General features: G+C 38.4%; 1 protein-coding gene across 2 annotated transcripts in view; it reads left to right on the top strand.

Moving 5' to 3' along the window:
- Window positions 1-23,318, top strand: part of SEL1L2 (SEL1L2 adaptor subunit of ERAD E3 ligase) — a 185,121-nt gene that overhangs the window by 24,874 nt on the left and 136,929 nt on the right. For both annotated transcript variants that reach the window (XM_036751561.1, XM_036751560.1), the window contains exon 2: window positions 7,122-7,177. In XM_036751561.1, coding sequence (XP_036607456.1) covers window positions 7,122-7,177 — 56 coding nt within the window. The remainder of the gene's footprint in view (window positions 1-7,121; window positions 7,178-23,318) is intronic.

Below are 23,318 nucleotides of genomic sequence, written 5' to 3'. Positions count from 1 at the left end.
TCATAAATGAGGCCAATTATCCAAAACTAGATAACTGGATAATGTAAAATATAATAGTATAGGGGCGGAGCCAAGATGGCGGCTGGTAAGCATGGACTAGAGTGAGCTCCATACCCGAGTCCCTCCAAAAACCTATAAAAATGGCTCTGAACCAATTCTAGAACGGCAGAACCCACAGAACAGCAGAGGGAAGCAGGGCTCCAGCCCAGGACAGCCTGGATGGTCTCTGGGTGAGGTCTATTCCACACGGAGCTGGGAGCTGGGAGCTGGGAGCTGCGAACAGAGTGGAGCAGAGCCCAGCCTGAGCAGCGTGGACGATCCAGACCAGAAGCTGGGCGGAGGGGGCCCTAGCGCCCTGAATATGTGAGCTGCGGCAGTTACCAGACCCCTCGACCCACAAACACCAAAGACTGCGGAGAAGGTTAGTGGGAAAAGCTGCGGGAGTGGAAGGAGTTTGCGGTTCGGCTTCCAGCCCCGGGGGCAGCGGAGGTGGGGCAGCTACAGCTGTTGTTACTTTTGGCTCCAGGCCCACCTGGTGGGAGGAATTAAGTGGCTGATCAGAGCAGGAGTGCAACAGCCTGCTGAAGATCTGAGCCCAGTCTGGACTGGGGGTCCTTGGGGAAGGAGGAGTGCGGCTCTGACAGAGCTGGCACCTCCCCCCCAAACGTAGAACATAGAACTCGTTATTCTACAAGCAGTCATACCCCACTGAAAAACTCAAGGGTCAAGTTAATTGGTTGGGAATATGGCCAGGCAGCGAAAACGCGCCCAGATTCAGTCTCAGACTTTGGATTCTTTCTTTGCTGACAAAGAAGACCAAAACATACAGCCTAAAGAAGACAACAAAGTCATAGAGCCTACAACCAAAGCCTCCAAGAAAAACATGAACTGGCCCCAGGCCATAGAAGAACTCAAAAAGGATTTGGAAAAGCAAGTTGGAGAAGTAGAGGAAAAATTGGGAAGAGAAATGAGAAGGATGCGAGAAAACCATGAAAAACAAGTCAATGACTTGCTAAAGGAGACCCAAAAAAATACTGAAAAATACACTGAAGAAAACAACACCTTAAGAAACAGACTAACTCAAATGGCAAAAGAGCTCCAAAAAGCCAATGAGGAGAAGAATGCCTTGAAAGGCAGAATTAGCCAAATGGAAAAGGAGGTCCAAAAGACCACTGAAGAAAATACTACTTTAAAAATTAGATTGGAGCAAGTGGAAGCTAGTGACTTTATGAGAAATCAGGATATTATAAAACAGAACCAGAGGAATGAAAAAATGGAAGACAATGTGAAATATCTCCTTGGAAAAACCACTGACCTGGAAAATAGATCCAGGAGAGATCATTTAAAAATTATTGGACTACCTGAAAGCCATGATCAAAAAAAGAGCCTAGATGCCATCTTTCAGGAAATTATCAAGGAGAACTGCCCTGATATTCTAGAGCCACAGGGCAAAATAGAAATTGAAAGAATCCATCGATCGCCTCCTCAAATAGATCCCAAAAAGAAATCTCCTAGGAATATTGTTGCCAAATTCCAGAGCTCCCAGATCAAGGAGAAAATACTGCAAGCAGCCAGAAAGAAACAATTTGAGTATTGTGGAAACCCAATCAGAATAACCCAAGATCTGGCAGCTTCTACATTAAGAGATCGAAGGGCTTGGAATGCGATATTCCGGAGGTCAATGGAGCTAGGATTAAAACCTAGAATCACCTACCCAGCAAAACTGAGTATCATGTTCCAAGGCAAAATATGGAGTTTCAATAAAATAGAGGACTTTCAAGCTTTCTCAGTGAAAAGACCAGAACTGAATAGAAAATTTGACTTTCAAACACAAGAATCAAGAGAAGCATGAAAAGGTAATCAAGAAACAGAAATTGCAAGGGACTTACTAAAGTTGAACTGTTTTGTTTACATTCCTACATGGAAAGATGATGTCTATGATTCATGAGACCTCAGTATTAGGGTAGTTGAAGGGAATATGCATATATATATATATATGTATATATATATGTTTATGTATATATATAAGTGAATGTGTATGTATGTATGTATCTATGTGTATATGTATGTATGTGTATGTATGTGTATATATATATATGTGTTTATATATATATATATATATGTAAAAGAGAGAGAGCAGACACAGGGTGAGTTGAAGATGAAGGGAAGATATCTAAAAGAAATAAAATGAAATTAAGGGATGAGAGAGTAACATACTGAGAGAGGGAGATAGGGAGAGATAGAATGGGGTGGATTATCTCCCATAAAGGTGGCAAGAGGAAGCAGTTCTATGGGGGGAGGGGAGAGGGCAGGTGAGGGGGGAATGAGTGAACCTTGCTCTCATCAGATTTGGCCCGAGGGGGAATACCATACATACTCAGTTGGGTATCTTACCCCACAGGAAAGAAGAGGGAGGAGGATAAAAAAAAATAAAAGGGGGGGGATGATGGAGGGGAGGGCAGATGGGGGTGGAGGTAATCAAAACAAACACTTTGGAAAGGGGACAGGGTCAAGGGAGAAAATTCAATAAAGCGGGATGGGTTGGGAAGGAGCAAAATGTAGTTAGCCTTTCACAACATGAGTATTGTGGAAGGATTATACATAATAATACATGTGTGGCCTAGGTTGAATTGCTCAACTTCTTAGGGAGGGTGGGTGGGAAGGGAAGAGGGAAGAGAATTTGGAACTCAAAGTTTTAAAATCAGATGTTCAAAAACAAAAAAAGTTTTTGTATGCAACTAAAAAATAAGATACACAGGCAATGGGGGGTAGAAATTTATCTTGCCCTACAAGAAAGGAAGGGAAAAGGGGATGAGAGGGGAGGGGGGGTGAAAGAGGGGAGGGCTGACTGGGGAACAGGGCAACCAGAATATAAGCCATCTTGGAGTGCGGGGGAGGGTAGAAACGGGGAGAAAATTTGTAATTCAAAATGTTGTGAAAATCAATGCTGAAAACCAAATATGTTAAATAAATAAATTGCATTTAGAAAAAAAAATATAATAGTATATAATATGGAAAGAGAAGAGAGGAGAGGAGAAGAAAAGGGAGGAGATGAGAGAAGAGGAGAGGGAAAGAGAGGACAAGAGAGGAGAAAGAGGAAAGAAGAGAAGAGAAGAGAAAAGAATGGAAGAGAATTAGATAATATAAAATTTGAGTGTCACAAATGTGAATATCTGCTCAGGAAATTAGTGTCATAGTGTTTGAATAAAATAATATTGCATGTAATTAATTTTTCATTAAATAATATAGCAGAGTTTATATGATGTGATATAGCAGAAATTTTATGTATCCCCCTCCAATTTTTAAAAACATTTTATTTAAAGTTTTGAGTTCCCAAGATGGCGGCTGGTAAGCAGAGAATAATGTGAGCTCCCTACGGAGACCCTCCAAAAACTTATAAAAAATGGCTCTGAACCAATTCTAGAACGGCTGAACCCACAAAACAGCAGAGGGAAGCAGGGCTCCAGCCCAGGACAGCCTGGATGGTCTCTGGGTGAGGTCTGTCCGCACGGAGCTGGGAGCTGGGAACGGAGTGGAGCGGAGCCCAGCCTGAGTGGCGTGGACCATCAAGACCGGAAGCCGGGCGGAGGGGGCCCTAGCGCCCTGAATATGTGAGCTGCGGCAGTTACGAGACTTCTCAACCCACAAACACCAAAGACTGCGGAGAAGGTTAGTGGGAAAAGCTGCGGGAGTAGGAGTTCGAGGTTCGGCTTCCAGCCCCGGGGGCAGCGGAGGTGGGGCAGCCACAGCTGTTGTTACTTCCGGCTCCAGGCCCACCCGGTGGGAGGAATTAAGTGGCGGATCAGAGCAGGGGTGCACAGCCTGCCGAAGATCTGAGCCCAGTTCGGGTTGGGGGCTGGGGAAGGAGCAGTGCTGGGGTGGCAGAGCTGGCACCTCCCCCCCAAACGTGGAACATAGAACTTAGTAATCTACAAGCAGTCGTACCCCACTAAAAAACTCAAGGGTCAAGTTAGTTGGCTGGGAACATGGCCAGGCAGCGAAAACGCACCGAGATTCAGTCTCAGACTTTGCATTCTTTCTTTGCTGACAAAGAAGACCAAAATATACAGACAGAAGAAATTAATAAAGTCAAAGAGCTTACAACAGAAACCTCCAAGAAAAACAGGAATTGGTCCCAGGCCATGGAAGAGCTCAAAAAGGAGTTGGAAAAGCAAGTTAGAGAAGTAGAGGAAAAATTGGGAAGAGAAATGAGAAGGATGCGAGAAAACCATGAAAAACAAGTCAATGACTTGCTAAAGGAGACCCAAAAAAATACTGAAAAATATGCTGAAGAAAACAACACCTTAAAAAACAGACTAACTCAAATGGCAAAAGAGCTCCAAAAAGCCAATGAGGAGAAGAATGCCTTGAAAGGCAGAATTAGCCAAATGGAAAAGGAGGTCCAAAAGACCACTGAAGAAAATACTACTTTAAAAATTAGATTGGAGCAAGTGGAAGCTAGTGACTTTATGAGAAATCAGGATATTATAAAACAGAACCAAAGGAATGAAAAAATGGAAGACAATGTGAAATATCTCCTTGGAAAAACCACTGACCTGGAAAATAGATCCAGGAGAGATAATTTAAAAATTATTGGACTACCTGAAAGCCATGATCAAAAAAAGAGCCTAGATACCATCTTTCAAGAAATTGTCAAGGAGAACTGCCCTGATATTCTAGAGCCACAGGGCAAAATAGAAATTGAAAGAATCCATCGATCACCTCCTCAAATAGATCCCAAAAAGAAATCTCCTAGGAATATTGTCACCAAATTCCAGAGCTCCCAGATCAAGGAGAAAATATTGCAAGCAGCCAGAAAGAAACAATTTGAGTATTGTGGAAACCCAATCAGAATAACCCAAGATCTGGCAGCTTCTACATTAAGAGATCGAAGGGCTTGGAATGCGATATTCCGGAGGTCAATGGAGCTAGGATTAAAACCTAGAATCACCTACCCAGCAAAACTGAGTATCATGTTCCAAGGCAAAATATGGATTTTCAATAAAATAGAGGACTTTCAAGCTTTCTCAGTGAAAAGACCAGAACTGAATAGAAAATTTGACTTTCAAACACAAGAATCAAGAGAAGCATGAAAAGGTAATCAAGAAACAGAAATTGCAAGGGACTTACTAAAGTTGAACTGTTTTGTTTACATTCCTACATGGAAAGATGATGTCTCTGATTCATGAAACCTCAGTATTAGAGTAGTTGAAGGGAATATGCATATATATATATATGTGTTTATGTATATATATAAGTGAATGTGTATGTATGTATGTATCTATGTGTATATGTATGCATGTGTATATATGTGTGTATATATATATGTGTGTGTTTTTATATGTGTATATACATATATACATATGTAAAAGAGAGAGAACAGACACAGGGTGAGTTGAAGATGAAGGGAAGACATGTAAAAGAAATAAAATGAAATTAAGGGATGAGAGAGCAACATACTGAGAGAGGGAGATAGGGAGAGATAGAATGGGGTGGATTATCTCGCATAAAGGTGGCAAGAGGAAGCAGTTCTGTGGGAGGAGGGGAAAGGGCAGGTGAGGGGGGTATGAGTGAACCTTGCTCTCATCAGATTCGGCCTGAGGAGGGAATACCATACATACTCAGTTGGGTATCTTACCCCACAGGAAAGAAGAGGGAGGAAGATAAAAAAAAAATAAATAAAAGGGGGGGGATGATGGAGGGGAGGGCAGATGGGGGTGGAGGTAATCAAAACAAACACTTTGGAAAGGGGACAGGGTCAAGGGAGAAAATTCAATAAAGTGGGATGGGTTGGGAAGGAGCAAAATGTAGTTAGCCTTTCACAACATGAGTATTGTGGAAGGGTTATACATAATGATACATGTGTGGCCTAGGTTGAAGTGCTCGACTTCTTAGGGAGGGTGGGTGGGAAGGGAAGAGGGGAGAGAATTTGGAACTCAAAGTTTTAAAAACAGATGTTCAAAAACAAAAAAAAAGTTTTTGCAAGAAACTAAAAAATAAGATACATAGGCAATGGGGTGTAGAAATTTATCTTGCCCTACAAGAATGGAAGGGAAAAGGGGATGAGAGGGGAGGGAGGTGATAGAGGGGAGGGCTGACTGGGGAACAGGGCAACCAGAATATATGCCATCTTGGAGTGGGGGGGAGGGTAGAAATGGGCAGAAAATTTGTAATTCAAACTGTTGTGAAAATCAATGCTGAAAACCAAATATGTTAAATAAATAAATTATTTAAAAAAAAAAAGTTTTGAGTTCCAAATTCTATCCCTTCTTCCCTTCTTCCCTAAGAGAGTAAGCAATCGAATATAGGTTATACATATGCAATTATGTAAAACATTTCCATACTAGTCATTTTATACAGGAAGACTTGAATAAAAGAAAAAATGAAAGAAAGTAAAAAAATACTAGGCTTCAATCTGTATTCAATCAATATCAGTTCTTTCTCTGGAGGTGGATAGTGTGCTTCATAATTAGTCCTTTGGGATTGTCTTGGATCATTGTATTGCTGAGAATAGAAAAGCTATTTTTAAAGTAGAATTTTTCCTAAAAATCTATGTCAAAGTATCTCAACCACCGTTCAGAAATAAAATGACAAAACATATTTTTACTAATGGGATGTCTTTATTTCTTATAACTTGTAGATTTTCTCAAAGTCAAAAGTCTGATTTATTCACAAATATTGTATATTTCTAAGATTAAGTTACTTAATGTTGTGTCTTCAGAACACAGGTGAGTCTATAAGGATAAAAGTTTGTACTCCCAATTCTATATTTTAATGCTCCATAAATTGCATTGATCTCAATTATTTCATCTCTGCCCTAAAAAAATTCAATTGACGGAATTGGTCCTATTATTCTTAGTAATCTGTCCTGCTATTAATTCTGTTTTAGAATGCAAGATTAAAGGATTAAGACTATTCTGAGTGCCAAGTTTTATTTCAAAGGAAGAAATTGCCTCACAATAAATTAGTATTTACTAATTGGAATTTATTTTTTAGCTATAGTTATTCTTGGTTTCTGGATGTGTTCTAGAAAGTATGTTTTTTATAACAATATGGTTACCTGCTAAGAATTTATAAAAAAAATGCTCTTAAAGTTTGATTCATTTTTTTTTATTTTGCAGACACAGAAGCAGTAAAACATCATAAAAAGCACAAAGAAAGAAATATTACCAAACAGGTAAATATTTTACCAATGCCTAGCATACCTCCTAGAAGTTCACAGATTTTTTAACTGATCCAAAAGCTATAAGAATACACACATTTTAACAAAAATAAGCATCACTTACTATCCAAGCTGATTACTTCTTACCGGTTTGTTGAAAGGTATTCTCTGTTAAATTGCTAATTCACTAGGAAATTTCATAGGTATCTTTTCTATTCATTTTTAAAAGTCTTAATTCCACAGGTATATATTGAATGCCTAATATGTGCAATGTATTTTAGTGGATACTTTGAGGAATACAAAAATTAATTTTAAAAGATGGTTCTTCGCCTCAAATAAATTATAACTTTAAAGGGAAGGTTGTCAGAGAAATAAGTATAATGTAGTAAGTACCACAAACAGGTCCAAAGTACTCTAATAATTTAGAGGAGGGACAGATTACTTCTAGTTGGGAGGTTATGGGAGAGATGAGGTGTAGAGGTGATCTGTAAAGTCCCCAAGAAGGAGGTAGTCTCCATGACAAGTCTTAAAAGGATGGGTAGGATTTTGACAGAGGAAGGAGGTAGTGGGAAGGGAGAAAGAGGGTATTCTAGGAATAAGGTAAAGTAGAAAGAAGGATATGAAGTTGGGAGAAAAAAGGGCCATGTTTAGGAAATGGTGAGTAATAGAGGGAAGCACAAGATATAAGTCAGGAAAGCAAGATTGAAATAGGGATTGTAGAAAGTCTTGAAAAGGTAATGCTTAAAGAGTTTGTATTCAAATTCAAAGTCACAAAAATGGAATCATAAAACAGGTCATTTAAACAAACTTTTATTGCAATCTCTCCCTTTTGATTTTGTCCTCGCAGACATATTTCACTTTGTACCTCTCATTCACAGACACCTAGTCCTACTTTTTGTGGCATTCTTATTTGCTTTCCTCTATCTATCTGTATCTGTATATATGTACACATGTGTGTATATATGTATATGTATATATATATGTGTGTGTGTGTGTACACATATATATGACTAACTTGGCATCTCAATGAATTTCCTATTTGTTTATTGATGAGAAAAATTGTTTTAATAAGAATTTACTTAAGAAACATTCAATACTAAGACTTAATTTATCCCTCCTACTATTATCCAAAGACTTCTGTCTCCCTCTCATTACACTTAACAGCTATTCTTTGTTTCATTATCTATTTGTTTTATTTCTCCTTTTGTTGTTTTTTAGTCATGTCCAACTCTGTGACTTCATTTGGAGTTTTCTTGGCAAGATACTGGAGTGCTTTGCCATTTCCTTCTCCAGATCATTTCGTAGATGAGGAAACTAACGCAAACAGGGCTAAGTGACTTGCCCAGGGTGACACATCTGCTAAGTGTCTGAGGCTGGATTTGAACTCAAGTCTTCCTGACTCCAGGGAGGCCCAGTGCTCTATCCACTGCACCACTTGGCTGCCCTTTATTTCTCTTCCTAGAGTGTGACCATAAGACCTGTGCTTTTTCCATCTGTATAGTATGGATGGAACAAAGATGGGAAGTCCTCAGAGGTCCAGTCTCAAGACTAACCTAGACTGAATCTAACTCTCATCAACAATTTCTCAGCCTAATCTGAGACCAGATTCCCAGGTCCAAACAAAAACAAGGTGCTTACCAAATATCCCTGCTCATTACCTCTCAAGTAGTTTTCATGTGAGAGAAAACAAGCTGCTAAATCAGATCTTAAATGTATGTTTATCTCTTAAAGGCTTGAAATAGCTACAACTGGGAGATAAGGAAGCACATACTATCAACTGATGGTAATCAATCCTAGTCATATGCCTATAACTGCCTTCATTGCCCTATCCCTGGGTATCTACGCTCTTCCTCCATCCCAGAACACTTGCCAACCCCCTCTGCTATCTATCTTTGTGTACAGATAGTAGCTTTCACAAGTCACATGTTGTTACTCAAATGCCCAGGAGTCTGGTGAGGGCAAGGGTAAGGATTCCGGGAAAACAGGGTTTATCTCTTATTATGGTGATGAGGAAAATGACTTCTTATTCATCTTTCCATCCCTCTTAGCACCTAGCACAATGTCTTATACATGCTTGTATAGATGACTGGTAGGTGAAGGAACGAATGACTACCTTAATCGCGGAGAAAAGATGATGAAATACACTTTCTTTATCTCTCATTAGTGCTAGTTCTGAATGTTGCACATGTTGTCACATGTGGTCGCTGCAAAAATTTTGTTCAGTGGTTTTTCTTTGTTATAAGACAGTGTACTATGGAGGTGTGGGTGGGATGACACTCTCTCAAGATGCAATAATTTATATGAAAAATGTATCACTAAAACTTAAAGCAAGAAGAATAAAAGTCAACAAAAGGTAAAAGTCAATTTCAAAGATTCGAGCCCACGGTACTAAAAGGATAGTGGCACCATTGATGGACATAGAGCAGTTAGGAAGTGGGAGAGGGCTGGAGCAGGTTGGGAGGATGAGATTATAAGTTTTGTTTTGGACATATCAATTTTATATATTACTGCTATTTGTTTACTTTCTTTGAAAAGGTACATGAATATCAATCATAAGATTTAAAACTTCTAGGAAACCAAAGTATGATTGCACAGATGAAATATTAAGGTTTTCATAATAGCTTTTAAGGACAAAAGACTGTGTAAAAAACAAAGGGAAAAGCAGTAATTTGAAAGTTTTGCCTTTTAATCAATTTTTAACCTATGAGACATTGTGTGTCTTTGTTTTACTTTCCTGAAAGAATAAACAATCATATATGCTATGTGTGAATATATGTATATGTAAAATGTGACAGCATTTTATTTAGAATCAATCCTTATCACAGTACCTAGAACACAGGAGGTATTTAATAAATATTGATTAATTGATCAATTCTGTTTGAATGTTCATATTTCTTATAAATGAAACAAGGACATTTCAAAATTCAAGAGCTACCATGGTCTCAGCCCAGTGTCATCAGTTATAAAATGCCATGCTACAAATTGGTAAATAGAGAGACTGAGCCCTTAGGCCCAAAACCCAACACTCATTGCAGATTGCTTAGTACGATGGAGTGCCAGGAGACTTCAGGGTGTATGTAGTCTTGGTGAGGCAAAAAAAAAAAAAAATAACCAAAAACACAGAAGCCAAAAAGTTTCCTGGCTCCTTTATAATGTGGCCTGTCTACTCCCTTACCCGAAGCTGAGATTTGACAAGTCACCTCCTTGACTGATGTCGAGTCCCTTATTAAATATAACTGCCTTCTCTATAATCTAGCTTCCTTTCTGATTCACACCTTGTAGGGAGTAAATAAATAGAAGTAGTGATGATGTTAACAAAAGACAACATACAGAGCAGATGTCCAAGAAACAAAAATCAAGATTTGCTGTGAATAAGTCACAATTTGGTGGACTAAGTGATGTGATGGAAAGAGCTGTGGGATTTGGAACCAAAAAAACCAACAAATTAAGTTCAAATCTTGACTCCTTTGCTGCATGATTTTTCTCACTTTATTGATCACTACCTGTGGAACCTTGAACAATATCCTTCCCTTCTCTGGGCCTGTTTCCTCATCTTTAAAACCCATTAGATTGTGAGTTGCTTGTGTCAGAGACTGTCTTACAGCTCTCTTTGTGGCCCCAGCACTTAGCACATGCTTGGCATGCAGTAAGCACTTAATAAATGTTAAATGACTGACTAAAATGAGAGGGTTGAACTAGATGGCCTCTAAATACCTTCTAGCTATATCACTTTTGAAGCTGTCCTGATTGACAAAACCTCATTTTAACTAAGTGAGCCCCAAGACCCAACCGCACTTTTTAACTAAGGTATTTTCTAAGCTATTGTCACTGCTACTACATCTTCTGACCAGACTCAGAGACCTCACCATGAAAGAGCTTTGGAAATGCCATAGTAGAGCCAGGCCGATGTGGTTTGCTTGGTGAGACCTGACTATATATCTAGCAGCCCTCGGACCTAATTCTGCTCTCAGACATTTTTTTTTTCATTTGCTGTGCTTTCTGCTCTGGAAAATATAATCAAATAAACATTATCATTGCTTCTGGAAGGGCCTTGTCAGTTGAGTACCCTATTGTTCTACTAACCATCCCAGACTAAAACATCCTGGTCATTTCTCTATATATGTTGACTTTTCCCTATTAGAATATAAGCTCCTCAGAATTAGGAGAACATTATACACAACCACAGATATATTGATTCCGTGATGACTGACCTTGATAGACTTGGCTCTTCTCAGCAAAACAAGGTTTAAAGACAACTCTAAAGGACTGGTATGGAGAGAGCTACCTACATCCAGAGAAAGAACTATGCGCTCTCCTTTTGTTTTTCTCTTTTGTTTTTGTTCTTTTTTTTGGTTTTCTCTCTTCTTTCTCATGATTCATCCCATTGGTCATAATTCTTTACAACTTGACTATTGTGTAAGTAAGTTTAATGCGAAGTTATATGTAGAAGATATATTGGATTCCATGCCATCTGGGGCAGATGGGGGGAGGGGAAGGAACAATATCTGGAACTCAAAATCATGCAGAACTGAGTGTTGTAAATTAAAAATAAAAATCTTAATTTAAAAAATTAAAATAAAAGAATATAAGCTCCTTTAAGTCAGGAAGTTTTTCATTTTTGGATTTGCATCTCTTGACCTTATTATAGTACCTAGCACATAGTACTTAATGAATACTTTTTTATTCCTATTCTCCTATTGATAATTAATTGCACAAAGTTTGCAGGTTTACATTTCCTTAAAATATATTCAACCTATTTCTGAAAACAAGCATGGATATGTGAACTAGCTGATCTTTAATGCATAGATTGAAATTATTTGAACACTTTCTCTTATTTTCTAGATTTCTTTTTTACAGGAGCTCAGTTAATTATAAATTCTCTTTAATATTAGAAAATGATAAACTAATGGCCTGAAGAGTTGATACACTACTAATTACATAATTTATTATCATGAAGCTACTTAGTACCTATATTGCTGAGCAGCTCAGGTTCTTATAATATTATATGCCTTTACATATATAAATTTATCAGGCATCGGTAAGGTTCTTAGATTGTATCTATCAATCGATAAGCATTTGTTAAGGGCTTGTTATGTGCCACTCCTTGTGCTAGGTGCTATAGATATAATACAAAGATTACACCATCCCAACTCTCAAGATTCTTGTGTTCTCATGGCAACAATGTGTGCATTTACAATTATAGGAGGAAAGGGTCATAGATTTAAAGCTGGAAGAAATTTTAGAGGTAATCTTATTCAACTCCCTCATTTTATAGGTAAAGAAATTGAGGCTTAGAAGAAGTTTAAGTGACTCTCCCAGGTTTACACAAGTAACTAGTGTCAGAGGAGAGATTTGAATCCAGATTTTCTGGGTTCCAAGTCCAGCACTCTATCCGCTAGGCTATATATAAGTAAATTCAGAATAAATTTATAAAAAGAATGAATATAAATAAATACAAGGTAGTAAGGGATGGCAGATGGAGAGATCAGGAAAGATAACGATCATCATCATCATCATCATCATGGCTAACATTGATATAGCACTTTAAGTAAGGTTTGCAAAGCTTTCTATATATTATCTCATTTGATTCTCACAACAACCCTGTGTTATTATTATTAACCTGATTATTATTATCTCTATGGAAATTGAGGCTTACAGCTAAAATAACTTTGCCCAGGGTCATAAAGCTACGTAGTAGCTGAGGCGGGATTCAAATTTTGTTCTTCCTGACTCTTCCACATGCAACAACATACCTACTAAACTGCCTAGCTGCTCCTTTACAGAAGGCGGTGCCTGGACTGAATCTGGAAGGAAGACAGGGACTCAGTGAGACAAAATTGAGAAAGGGAGTACATTCCAGCCATTGCACTGGGAATGGCCAGTATAGAGGTAAATGAGAAATGCAGTGTTGTGCATGAGGAACAGAAAAAGGGACAATTTGACTAGATTGAAGGGTGCTGGAAAAAAAAGATAGTTTATCTACTCAGCCTTAGAGGAGGAGTAAATGATGGAGCAATCATCTAGAGGTCTCAGACCTGTCTCCCTCCAAAGAAAAAGCAATAGTATAAGGTGGGGAGGGGAATGGGTTTGGGAAATGAATTATCCAAATTAACTCTCTACACTGACAAATTTGCCATTTCTCTGAGTTCTATCGTCCATTTGGCTTGTCCAGACACAGATTTACTTGTTTCCAATATGGTTGTCACAATGAACCCATGTTTTCCATTTGGTAATTAGATTTGTTTATAAATTTTGGTGCCTTGCTTTCTTAATATCATTAAATCCATTAGAATCTAGTTTCCATTGAAGTAATTTTCTCTACTAGCTCCTTTTTATATTAGCAAACATTTATTTTTAGAGCTATGCTCTTCTGTACTGTTTCACATGTCGGAGCTAGGTATACCTAGGTATAGGTATTTTTTTTACTAGATTTTAAAATAAAACCCTTTTAGAATGTCCCAAAAGATCAAACTGCCCTTCTCTTTAGAAAACTTCTGCTAAATATTTCCAGTAAAATATACTTCTATAAATTATTCAAAACTCAATTCTAAAACATGTGGATTATATATACTCCTTTCCTTTTCCCTTTTAGGTTTTTTTTGGGGGGATGCATTTTATTACTCATTAACACCTACACTAGAGAACATTTGGGAACAGGAGAAAAGATGAAATTCTAATCATAAAATTTTCTCAGTAGATGTGGTTAAAAAAATGGGGGAAAAGGCACTGAAGCTTATGGCTAAAATTAAGTTTTAAATTTTTTATCATGTTTATTTTCAATAATCCATGTAACTCCATAATAACGAATGTAGAGTCAGCTATGTATTTGACTACTATTCTGATTCTTTTATGTGATGATACAGAAATGATGTAGATTCTAATAATGATTCTAATAGTGCTCTCAAAATTTCAGAAAGTCATCTTCAAAACACATTAAAAATTTTGATAATATAAGTTATATTGGGGAAAACAAAAAACTTCTGAATTTGGAGTGAAGAAGGGTTTGAATCCTACTTTTCACATTTACTAGTTGGGTGACCAATGGTAAATCTCTTAACCCTCTGAGCCTCAGTTTCCTCATCTGTAAAATGAAAATAATACTACTCGTAGTGCCTACCTCATAAAGTTCTAGTGAGAACCAAATGAGATCATATAAGTAAGGCAATTTGCAAACTGTTGAATGCTATGCAAAGGTCAGCTTTTTCTACTATCATTTTTACTAGATTTGTGGAAATATATGCTTATTATTGCTATCATTCAAACTCTGTTCTACTCCTTGTCCCTCCCCCACTTACATGCCGCCGCACTGCTTTTCCATATTTTACAAACAATGGAGAAATCTCTGACTTGGTCTACCAAGTTGGACTATGTAGGTTAGACATGCTAATGTCTAGTAGTATCTCATATTTCCAACATGAAAAAATGATCCCAGGAAAATGAACAGATTGATATGATTGAATGACCTCATACAGATAAAATCTAAATTCAAGATTAAATATAATAAGGTGAGATTTTTTCTGGATTAGGATGATGGGTCTACTTTTTGTTTCATCTTTGGAGATCCAGCACCTGGCCCAATGCCTTACATGTGATAGGCTTTTAAATAAATGCTTGTCGCACAGGATTTCAGATATGCTTGCCCTTATATCAAGTATAAATGTCTTCTCTAATAACATATTTTAAGGATGAGTAATTAAGTCATACATGGAATTTGCCTTTAAACGAGGGAGGTAGATTCGGAGATTGAGAGAACCAGAGTGAGGTGATAAGCCAGTTGAACACACATAGATTCATAGGAGAAGCTTACAGATCCTCATGGTCCTTCCACAGAACTGTACCCAGATATGGCAAAGGGTGAGGCAGTAGTGGAGTGGTGAGAAGCTCCTTGCATATAGTTGTAAATGAAGGATAATGGAGGAATTCCTGAGAAAGCAGAAGATTTCCTGCATCAAACTTTCTGAACCAGAGGAATTCCTAGGAAAAGATGAAATTCCTATGCCAAACCTCTTGGGGAGAAATGGAGACATTTCTGGAAAATTTAAAATCATTAGCTCAACCTGAGGAGTTCCTTGACCAAGCAGAAGTAGGAATCAAGGATTAGTAAGAACCCAGAGGCAAAACACAGATGACCAAATTGAGATGTTACCCTTCGCTGGGACCGTGAGCTCTGTGGTCTATGCCAGGGCTGAACAGGGCTGTCTGTGGATTCTCAATTTATTTTTCCTTTTAGAGGATGCTAACCAGAGTTGTATGACAAATCTTGAGTATGAGGTCAGTCACTGGGAAGGTGGGGTTTGCTGGAAGGAGAGGTTGCTGTACTCTCTGGTGATGCTTAGTGCTTTTCCCTACAGGAAGAGTCTCACCTCCTGTGTAGCATTCTAGATTTCTGAGGAAGGTGGAAAAGTATTGTGGAGAGAAGTTCTTTTTATCATATATGGGCTGGGGTAAGGTCCTTTCTGCTTTGTGAATTTGGTGTTACGTATTTTTGTTGTTGGTGGTGTTCAGTTGTTTTTCAGTCGCAGTCAACTCTTCATGACCCCATTTGGGGTGGTCTTGGCAAAGATACCAGAGTGGTTTGCCATTTCCTTCTGCCAACCCATTTTACAGGTGGGGAAACTGAGGCAGACAGTGTCAAGTGACTTGCTCAAGATTACAGAGCTAGCAAGTGTCTAAGGCCAGATTTTACCTCAGAAAGATGAGTCTTCCTGACTCCTAGGCTGGCATTCTATCCACTGCAACACCTAGCTGCCCCTTGTCTTACATATAGCCTATCTAATATTTGATGAATTGTTAGGCTGAATGTTTGCACAGGATCTGAAGGCTTTTTTCCTGTTATAGAGCCCTAGGTACATGCCAGGCTCTGATGGTACCAGGGATGGGGACCTGAGTCAGAAATTTCAGTGAGGGAGTTAGGTAGCAAAGTGAATAAGGTGCTAGAGTCTGGGAGACCTGAATTCAAATCCTACCTCAAACACTAGCTGCTTTACCCTGAAAAAGCCACTTACCTTCTCTGTTTCAGTTTTCTCATTTGTAAAGTGGTCATAATAATAGCATCTACCTCCCAGGGTTGTTGTGAGGATGCAATGAGATATTTGTCTTTGCAAACCTTATTATTGTAATTATCAGGACACACGCTCCCAAGATTCTGGGCCTTGGTTACATTATCATGTTTGCCTCCCTTTACTTGCTGACTCTCTTCCTTTCTGACCTCAGTTTTATTACTTTCATCTCTGCCCTTTCTTTGATCTTCACCCTTCAAGTACAAGCACAGGGCTTCACACAAAGCAGGCACTTGATAAATATTCATTGACCTGAGCTGAGTTTCTGTGCCCCTTGGCTCTCATCATAACCCAGTAAGTTTTTCCTGAAGCCAGAGCTTCCACCACTGTCCTCTTCAATTTATAGCATGATTTGGAGTAAATTTATTTTGAAAGAAAATCCATATGTCTTTTTTCTATATCGCAGGTAGAACAGAAGTATGTTTCAGCAATCTTCCCATTTGATAGGTATTGCGATAGTTTACTCACATGGCAATCCGCATCATTCTTTGACCCTGTCATATCATATTCTAGGGGTCGGCAAACTTTGGGGGCCTGTTTTTTATATGTCTGGCTAAGAATGTTCTTTATATTTTTACATGAAATAATTTTTTTCTGTAAAAACCATTCTTAGCTCCCAGTGGAATTTGGTCCTCAGGCTGTAGTTTGCCAAATCCTGCCATAGTCAATTTATTAAACCCCAGTAGACGTTGCCATTGCCATGATGGCATAGAACCATGTTGTCTCTTGATCATTCTTAATAATCTTGAGATAATGTCTTTGATGAATTTCTATTTTTTATTTCCTATTTGTTTGGTGAAAGACAGGTTTCAAGACACTTCAGAGAATACCATGAGGCCAAAGGAAGTACAGATATTTGTTTGGGAAGGGATGTAGGAGGGCAAGAGAGTACAGAGGACAGCTTGGTGGCACAGTGGGTAGTGTGCCAGACCTGGACTCAGGAAGACTCATCTTCCTGAGTTCAAAACTGTTCTCAGACACTTACTAGCTGCGTGACTCTAGGCAACTCACTTAAAACCCTTTTGCCTCAGTTTCCTCATCTGTCAAATGAAATGGATAAGGAAATGGCAAACCACTCTGGCATTTTTGCCAAGAAAACTCCAAATGGAGTCACAGAATTAGACACGACAGGAAATGACTGAACAGGAGAGTACAGAACTGAAGGAACAACAAGCAAAGTTAGAGAAAACTAGAAGTTCATTAAAAAGAACACTTGACAAGTAAATAATCTTTGCTTTTAATTCACCACCAACTTCTTGCCTGTCTCCCATTTCTGACCTGACCTATTTTCTTTTTAACCCCTCCAGACAAAAAATCATAAACATCAACAATCTGACTTGGAAGTATAAATATTCAGTTTTTCTAATATTTAAAATGTTTCCACACTGTTTGGGACTATTTACCTTTGTTCTTCTCCATATTTTTTTCATATGGCTCCTAAAAGTCCAAATACTATTAAGGGCCCATGAACAAATAGAACTTTGATGGGTATCTGTGGGTATAGCCACACTGAATGCGTTCCATTCATCAATGCAGCGGGGCGGGCAGACCTTGGGTGAATTAACATTTAATACTTCAATGTCCTTGAATGCAAAGAGTTCAGAAATGTAAAGCATTTAATAATTTTTATTAGTTAGATAGAAAATAATTTTATTAGTTAGAATTCACATATTTTACTTTAGGGTGAGTGTTTTACAGAAAAGTTTGCATCTTTGTACTTTGGTAATGGTTGCATTAATGGCCAAAGTATCTTTTGACCTCCCTTTCTCATGTACTTTCTTCTGTTCATATGACATATAGTAGGACCTTGTTAATAACCCACAGTTCTGTATTATATGAGATTGTGAAATTTATGAGTCAACCAAGCTAAGAACACTTTAAAAGCATAAATGAAGAAAAAGCTAGAACTGCTTTGTGACACGGTTATATTTAACTTGAACCAAAACAAACAAAAAAGTCATTTTCTAATGTGAGCAAATGATATATGGTAACAATTATCCACTTACCATGCAATGAATTTCCCAGGATTATGACTCTCCAGCCAACTACTGGAATAAGAAAGTTAAATAGCCACCACCATGACAGTTGACTAGGAGATTACAATCTAAACAAAACAAAACAGGTGAAAACTTACAAATGATAAAGCCCTGTTCACATTCTTATAGTTCTTTACATAGGCATGCAAACATGCATAGAACATGGGCTCCATGTGCCAGCACAATGGACCATATGTCAATGGTTCTTTATACATTATAGAATCACAGAATTTCAGAGTTGAGAGAGACATCAGGAGCCCTTTATCTCAAACCATACTTCAATAAGAGTCCCTTCTACATCTCTCCTGTCAGATTGGCTCAAATAACAAAACAGGAAAATGATAAATGCTGGAGAGGATGTGGGAAAATTGGAACATTGTTACATTGCTGGTGGAGTTGTGAACTGATCCAGCCATTTTGGAGAGCAATTTGAAACTATGCCCAAAGGGCTATAAAAATGTTCATACCCTTTGACCCAGCATTACCAATTCTAGGGTTGTATCCCAAAGAAATCACACAAGTGGGAAAAGGACCCATATGTACAAAAATATTTATAGCGGCTCTTTTTGTGGAAGCTAAGAATTGGAAATCAAAGGGATGCCCATCAATTGGGGAATGGATGAACAAGCTGTGGTATATGAAGGTAATGGAATACTATTGTGCTATAAGAAATGGGGATGATATGGACTTCATAACAACCTGGAAAAACCTACACGACATAATGCTGAGTGAGCAGAGCAGAGCCAGGAGAACATTATACACAACGACAGAAATATGGATTCCGTGAGATCCAACCCTGATAGACTTCGCTCTTCTCAGCAACACAAGGTACAAAGACAACTCCAAAAGACTCACGATGGAGAATGCTATCTACATCCAGAGAAAGAACTATGAAGTATGAATGCAGATTGAGGCACAATTCATGCTAGCCTTTTCCCCACCTTTTTTTTCTTTTTCTCTCTTTAGCTTTTGTTTTTGGTTTGTTTTTTTGGGGGGGGGGCGGGTTTTGGTGCTGTTTCTTCTTTTGCATGATTCATTTCATTGATCACAGTTCCTCTCCATAACTTGACAAGTGTGTAAATTAATTCAATGTGAAGTTGTATGTGGAAGCTATATGGGACTCCATGCCAGAGGGAGGGGGGGAGGGAGGGAAGAAAATCTGGAACTCAAAATTATGTATAATCAAATGATGTAAACTAAAAATAAAAAAATAATAAACAAAATACATTAACAACATTAAAAAAAAAGAATCCCTTCTACAAAATACCCAACACATAGTGTATCAGTAATTAAGGTGGGACTTTTTCACTGTTTTCTCTTTTGGAGCACTTATTTAATCAAGTGCCCTTGATGAGTCTGGCCTTTGTTTCTTTGATTAAATCAGGAGTCTTTGATGACCTCCTTACCTCAAGGGAAAGCCTGGTTTGCATGGGCCACATTGGTTTGAGTCACATGTTTGTGATACTTTTAGGTCACGTGGGTTTGAGTCGCATGTTGTGACACCCTTTGACCCTGAATGTGTATATAAACTAAGCGGTTGGCGGTTTTCTTCTGGGGGCTCTGACTTACTGGAAGTGTTGTGTGACTTGAAGAGACTCTGGGCAGCCATTGTTAAGAGACTCCCTGGTTTGTAAATCCAGATGTTGATGCTTCCTTGGTAACTATGAATTGTGATTTGAATCAGACAAGGTCTGTCTGTTGATGTTTGTAATTTTTATTTGTATTTGCTCTGAAGTTCAGGGTGCTGGCTTTTCCTCCTGAACTAAGTGAGTTATATATGTATGTTTGATAAAGTGAGATTGTTAACCCCTTAAAGTTACTTTCCTTAGTAAAGCAGATCAAAAGAACCTGTGCTAGCAGCAATTATTGCTGGTCTTGTTGGGTATTACACAGCCACAGCAGCTGCTAGCCAAATTGTTGTTACATATAGTCATTCAGCCTTTGCTTGAAAAACTCTTAAGAGAGAGAACCTATTATTTCCTGAAGCAGTTCATTCTCTCTTTACTAGCTCTAATTATTAGGAAGATTTTTACCTTCGTTAAACAGAAATGTTCATTTTTGCAACTTACACCCCTTAGTTCTAATTCTTTCCTCTGGGGCTGAGCAGGACAAGTTGAATCTCCCATCTAGATGATAGCTTTTCAAATACTGGAAGTGTACAATAATTCTCCCTGTTCCCCTACCATGTCTTCTCCTCTCTAGGCAAAACATTCTCAATTCATCCAACAATCCTCATATGGCATCAGCTTTTCTACCATCCTGATTGCCCTCTTCCAGGTGCTCTCCAGTTCATCAATAGCCTTCCTGAAATGTGGTACCAGAATTTTAGATGTGGTCTGGCCAGAGATGACTATGGTATTATATATCAGCTCCTTGAAAACCCAGGTTTTCCACAAACATTTCTTGCTTGAAAATGAAATCAATAGTACTCCTATTTTTCTCTGTGTGTTCTCCTATTTCTGTGTACGTGATTTTCCTGTACTTTTGAGGGGAGAAAGAGGACAATGTGCTTTCCATTTTGAATGTCTGCTATGAAGAATATATTGATGGAAATAAAAAGTATAAGATATAATCTCTATCCAAGGAGTTTATAACTGAGTTGGGTAGACATGGTATCAATGCAAGAAAAGTTAAATAACCAATTTGAATTAAATAACACTACCAGTGCAAGAACATTTAATCTGCTCTTTAGACATATCCTTCTAGACAAGTAGCTCAAGCTACTGCTATAAACAAAGGTTATCTTTCTGATAATATTCTTGTGAACAAAGTGGAGAAATGTGAGCTGAAAGTTAGTATCACACAATCACGAATTCTAAAAGTTGAAAAGAACTTTAGAAGCTATCTAGACCAATCCCTCTCCTCGTGGATTACTGCCTTGTCATGGCAGAGAGGCTTGAATAGCTCAAAAAAACTATGAGCTATGCTGTGCAGGGTTATACAAGATAGATAGGTCATGGTGGAAAGTTCTGACCAAAGGTGATTCACTGGAGAAGGAAATGGCAAACCACTCCAGTATCTTTGCCAAGAAGACCCCATGGACAGTATTAAAATGATAAAAGAGATAATAGAAGATGAGCCCCTCAGGTTGGAAGTGTCCAACATGCTACAGGGGAAGAGCAGAGGACAACTACAAGTAGTTCCAGTACTAATGAAGTGGCTGGCCAAAGCTGAAAGGAAGTTCAGATGTGGACACATCTGGTCACAAAAGGGAAGTCTGATGCTATAATGATCAAAAGAACCTGGAATATGAGATCTATGAATCAAAGTAAGCTAGATGTGGTCAAACAGGAGATGGAAAGATTAAAAATCTCATATTGACTGGGGATTCCCTCTTCCAAATCAACTTGAACAAATGGTCATTCTGTCTTCACTTGAAGAAATTGAGTATGAAGAATTCACCCAAGTCTACCTGGGCAAATTCATAAGTGATTAAAAAACTAAATTGAAACAGGGCTGACTGATCAATTGGTATCAGTCTTGAAGGAAGTTTCCAATGGAGAGGCACAAGGCTCTGTCTTAGGCTTTTTTTTGTTCAACATTTTAGTTAATAATTTGATGAATTATAAGTGCTATTTATTTCAGTCATTAATTTGTTGTTATTGTCCAGCCATTCAGTTGTCTGACTCTTCGTGACCCAATGAACATACTATGCCCTTCTATTCTCCACTGTCTCTCAAAGTCTGTCCAAGTTCATGTTCATTGCTTTCATGACACTATCTATCTATCTCATCTTAGGCTGGCCCCTTTTCTTTTTGCCTTCAATCTTCCCCAACATCACTGTCTTTCCCACTGAATCCCATCTTCTCATTATGTGGCCAAAGTATTTAAGCCTCAGCCAAACTTCCAGCGAATACCCTGAATTAATTTCTTTAAGTATTGACTGATTTGATCTCTTTGCTGTTCAAGGGAGTCTTAAAAGTCTTCTCCAGCACCACAGTCTGAAATCATCTGTGGCACTCAGCTATCCTTATAGTCCAACTCTCACAGCCATACATTACTACTGGAAAAAAACACAGCTTTGACTATATGGACCTTTGTTGGCAAGGTGATGTCTCTGCTTTTTAGCATGCTCCCTACATTTGCCATAGTTTTCCTTCTAGGGAGCATGCATCTTTTAATTTCATGGTTACAATCACTGTCTGCAGTGATCTTTGAGCCCATGAACATAAAATCTGACCCTGCTTCCATTTCTTCTCCCTCTATTTGCCAGGACGTGATGAGACCAGTGGCCAAGATCTTAGTTTTTATTTTTTATGTCAAGCTTCAAGCCAGCTTTTCCACTCTCCTCTTTCACCTTCATCAAGAGGCTTCTTAATTCTCTTCACTTTCTGCCATCAGAGTAGTAAAATCTGTATATCTGAGATTGTTGTGATTTCTCCTGGCCACCTTAACTCCAGCTTTTGATTCATCTAGCCTCACATTTTGTATCACATATTCTGCATATAAACTAAATTAATACAGTGATAATACACAGCGTTTTTGCACTCCTTTACCAATCTTAAACCAATCAGCTGTTCCAATTATTAATAGTTAGCATGTAAATAATCTTTAAAGGTTTGCAAAGTACTTTACCTGTGTTTTCTGATTTGATCTTCCTATCAGCTCTGTGGTGTAGGTGTTATTATTCCCATTTTATAGATGAAGAAACAGAGGCTGATAAATGTTCAGTGATTTGCTCAGGTTCGCACAGCTAGTAGGGGCAGCTAGGTTGCACAGTGGATAGACCTCCAGGCGTGGAGTCAGCAAGATTCACCTTTCCGAGTTCAGATCCAGCCTCAGATCCTTAATCGCTGTGTGACCCTAGGCATGTTACTTAACCCTATTGGCCTCAGTTTTCTCATCTGTAAAATGAGATGGAGAAGGAAATGACAAACCTCTCCAGTATCTTTGCCAAGAAAATTCCAGATGGGGTCACAAACAGTCAGACACAGCTGAAATGACTGATAACAAAGAATTAAATAATGTAAACCTTAAATTTTCCTCTTTGCAACTTGTACATTTTGTTCCAAATTCTGATCTCTAGGGACAACAGAAAAAGCCTAATCCATCTTTCATTGG

This window comes from Trichosurus vulpecula, chromosome 3 (genome assembly GCF_011100635.1).
Source record: "Trichosurus vulpecula isolate mTriVul1 chromosome 3, mTriVul1.pri, whole genome shotgun sequence".
Classification (NCBI taxonomy): Eukaryota; Metazoa; Chordata; class Mammalia; order Diprotodontia; family Phalangeridae; genus Trichosurus; species Trichosurus vulpecula.
The sequence above is the reverse complement of the archived record's forward strand: the minus strand, read 5'-3'. Positions and strand labels throughout refer to the sequence as shown.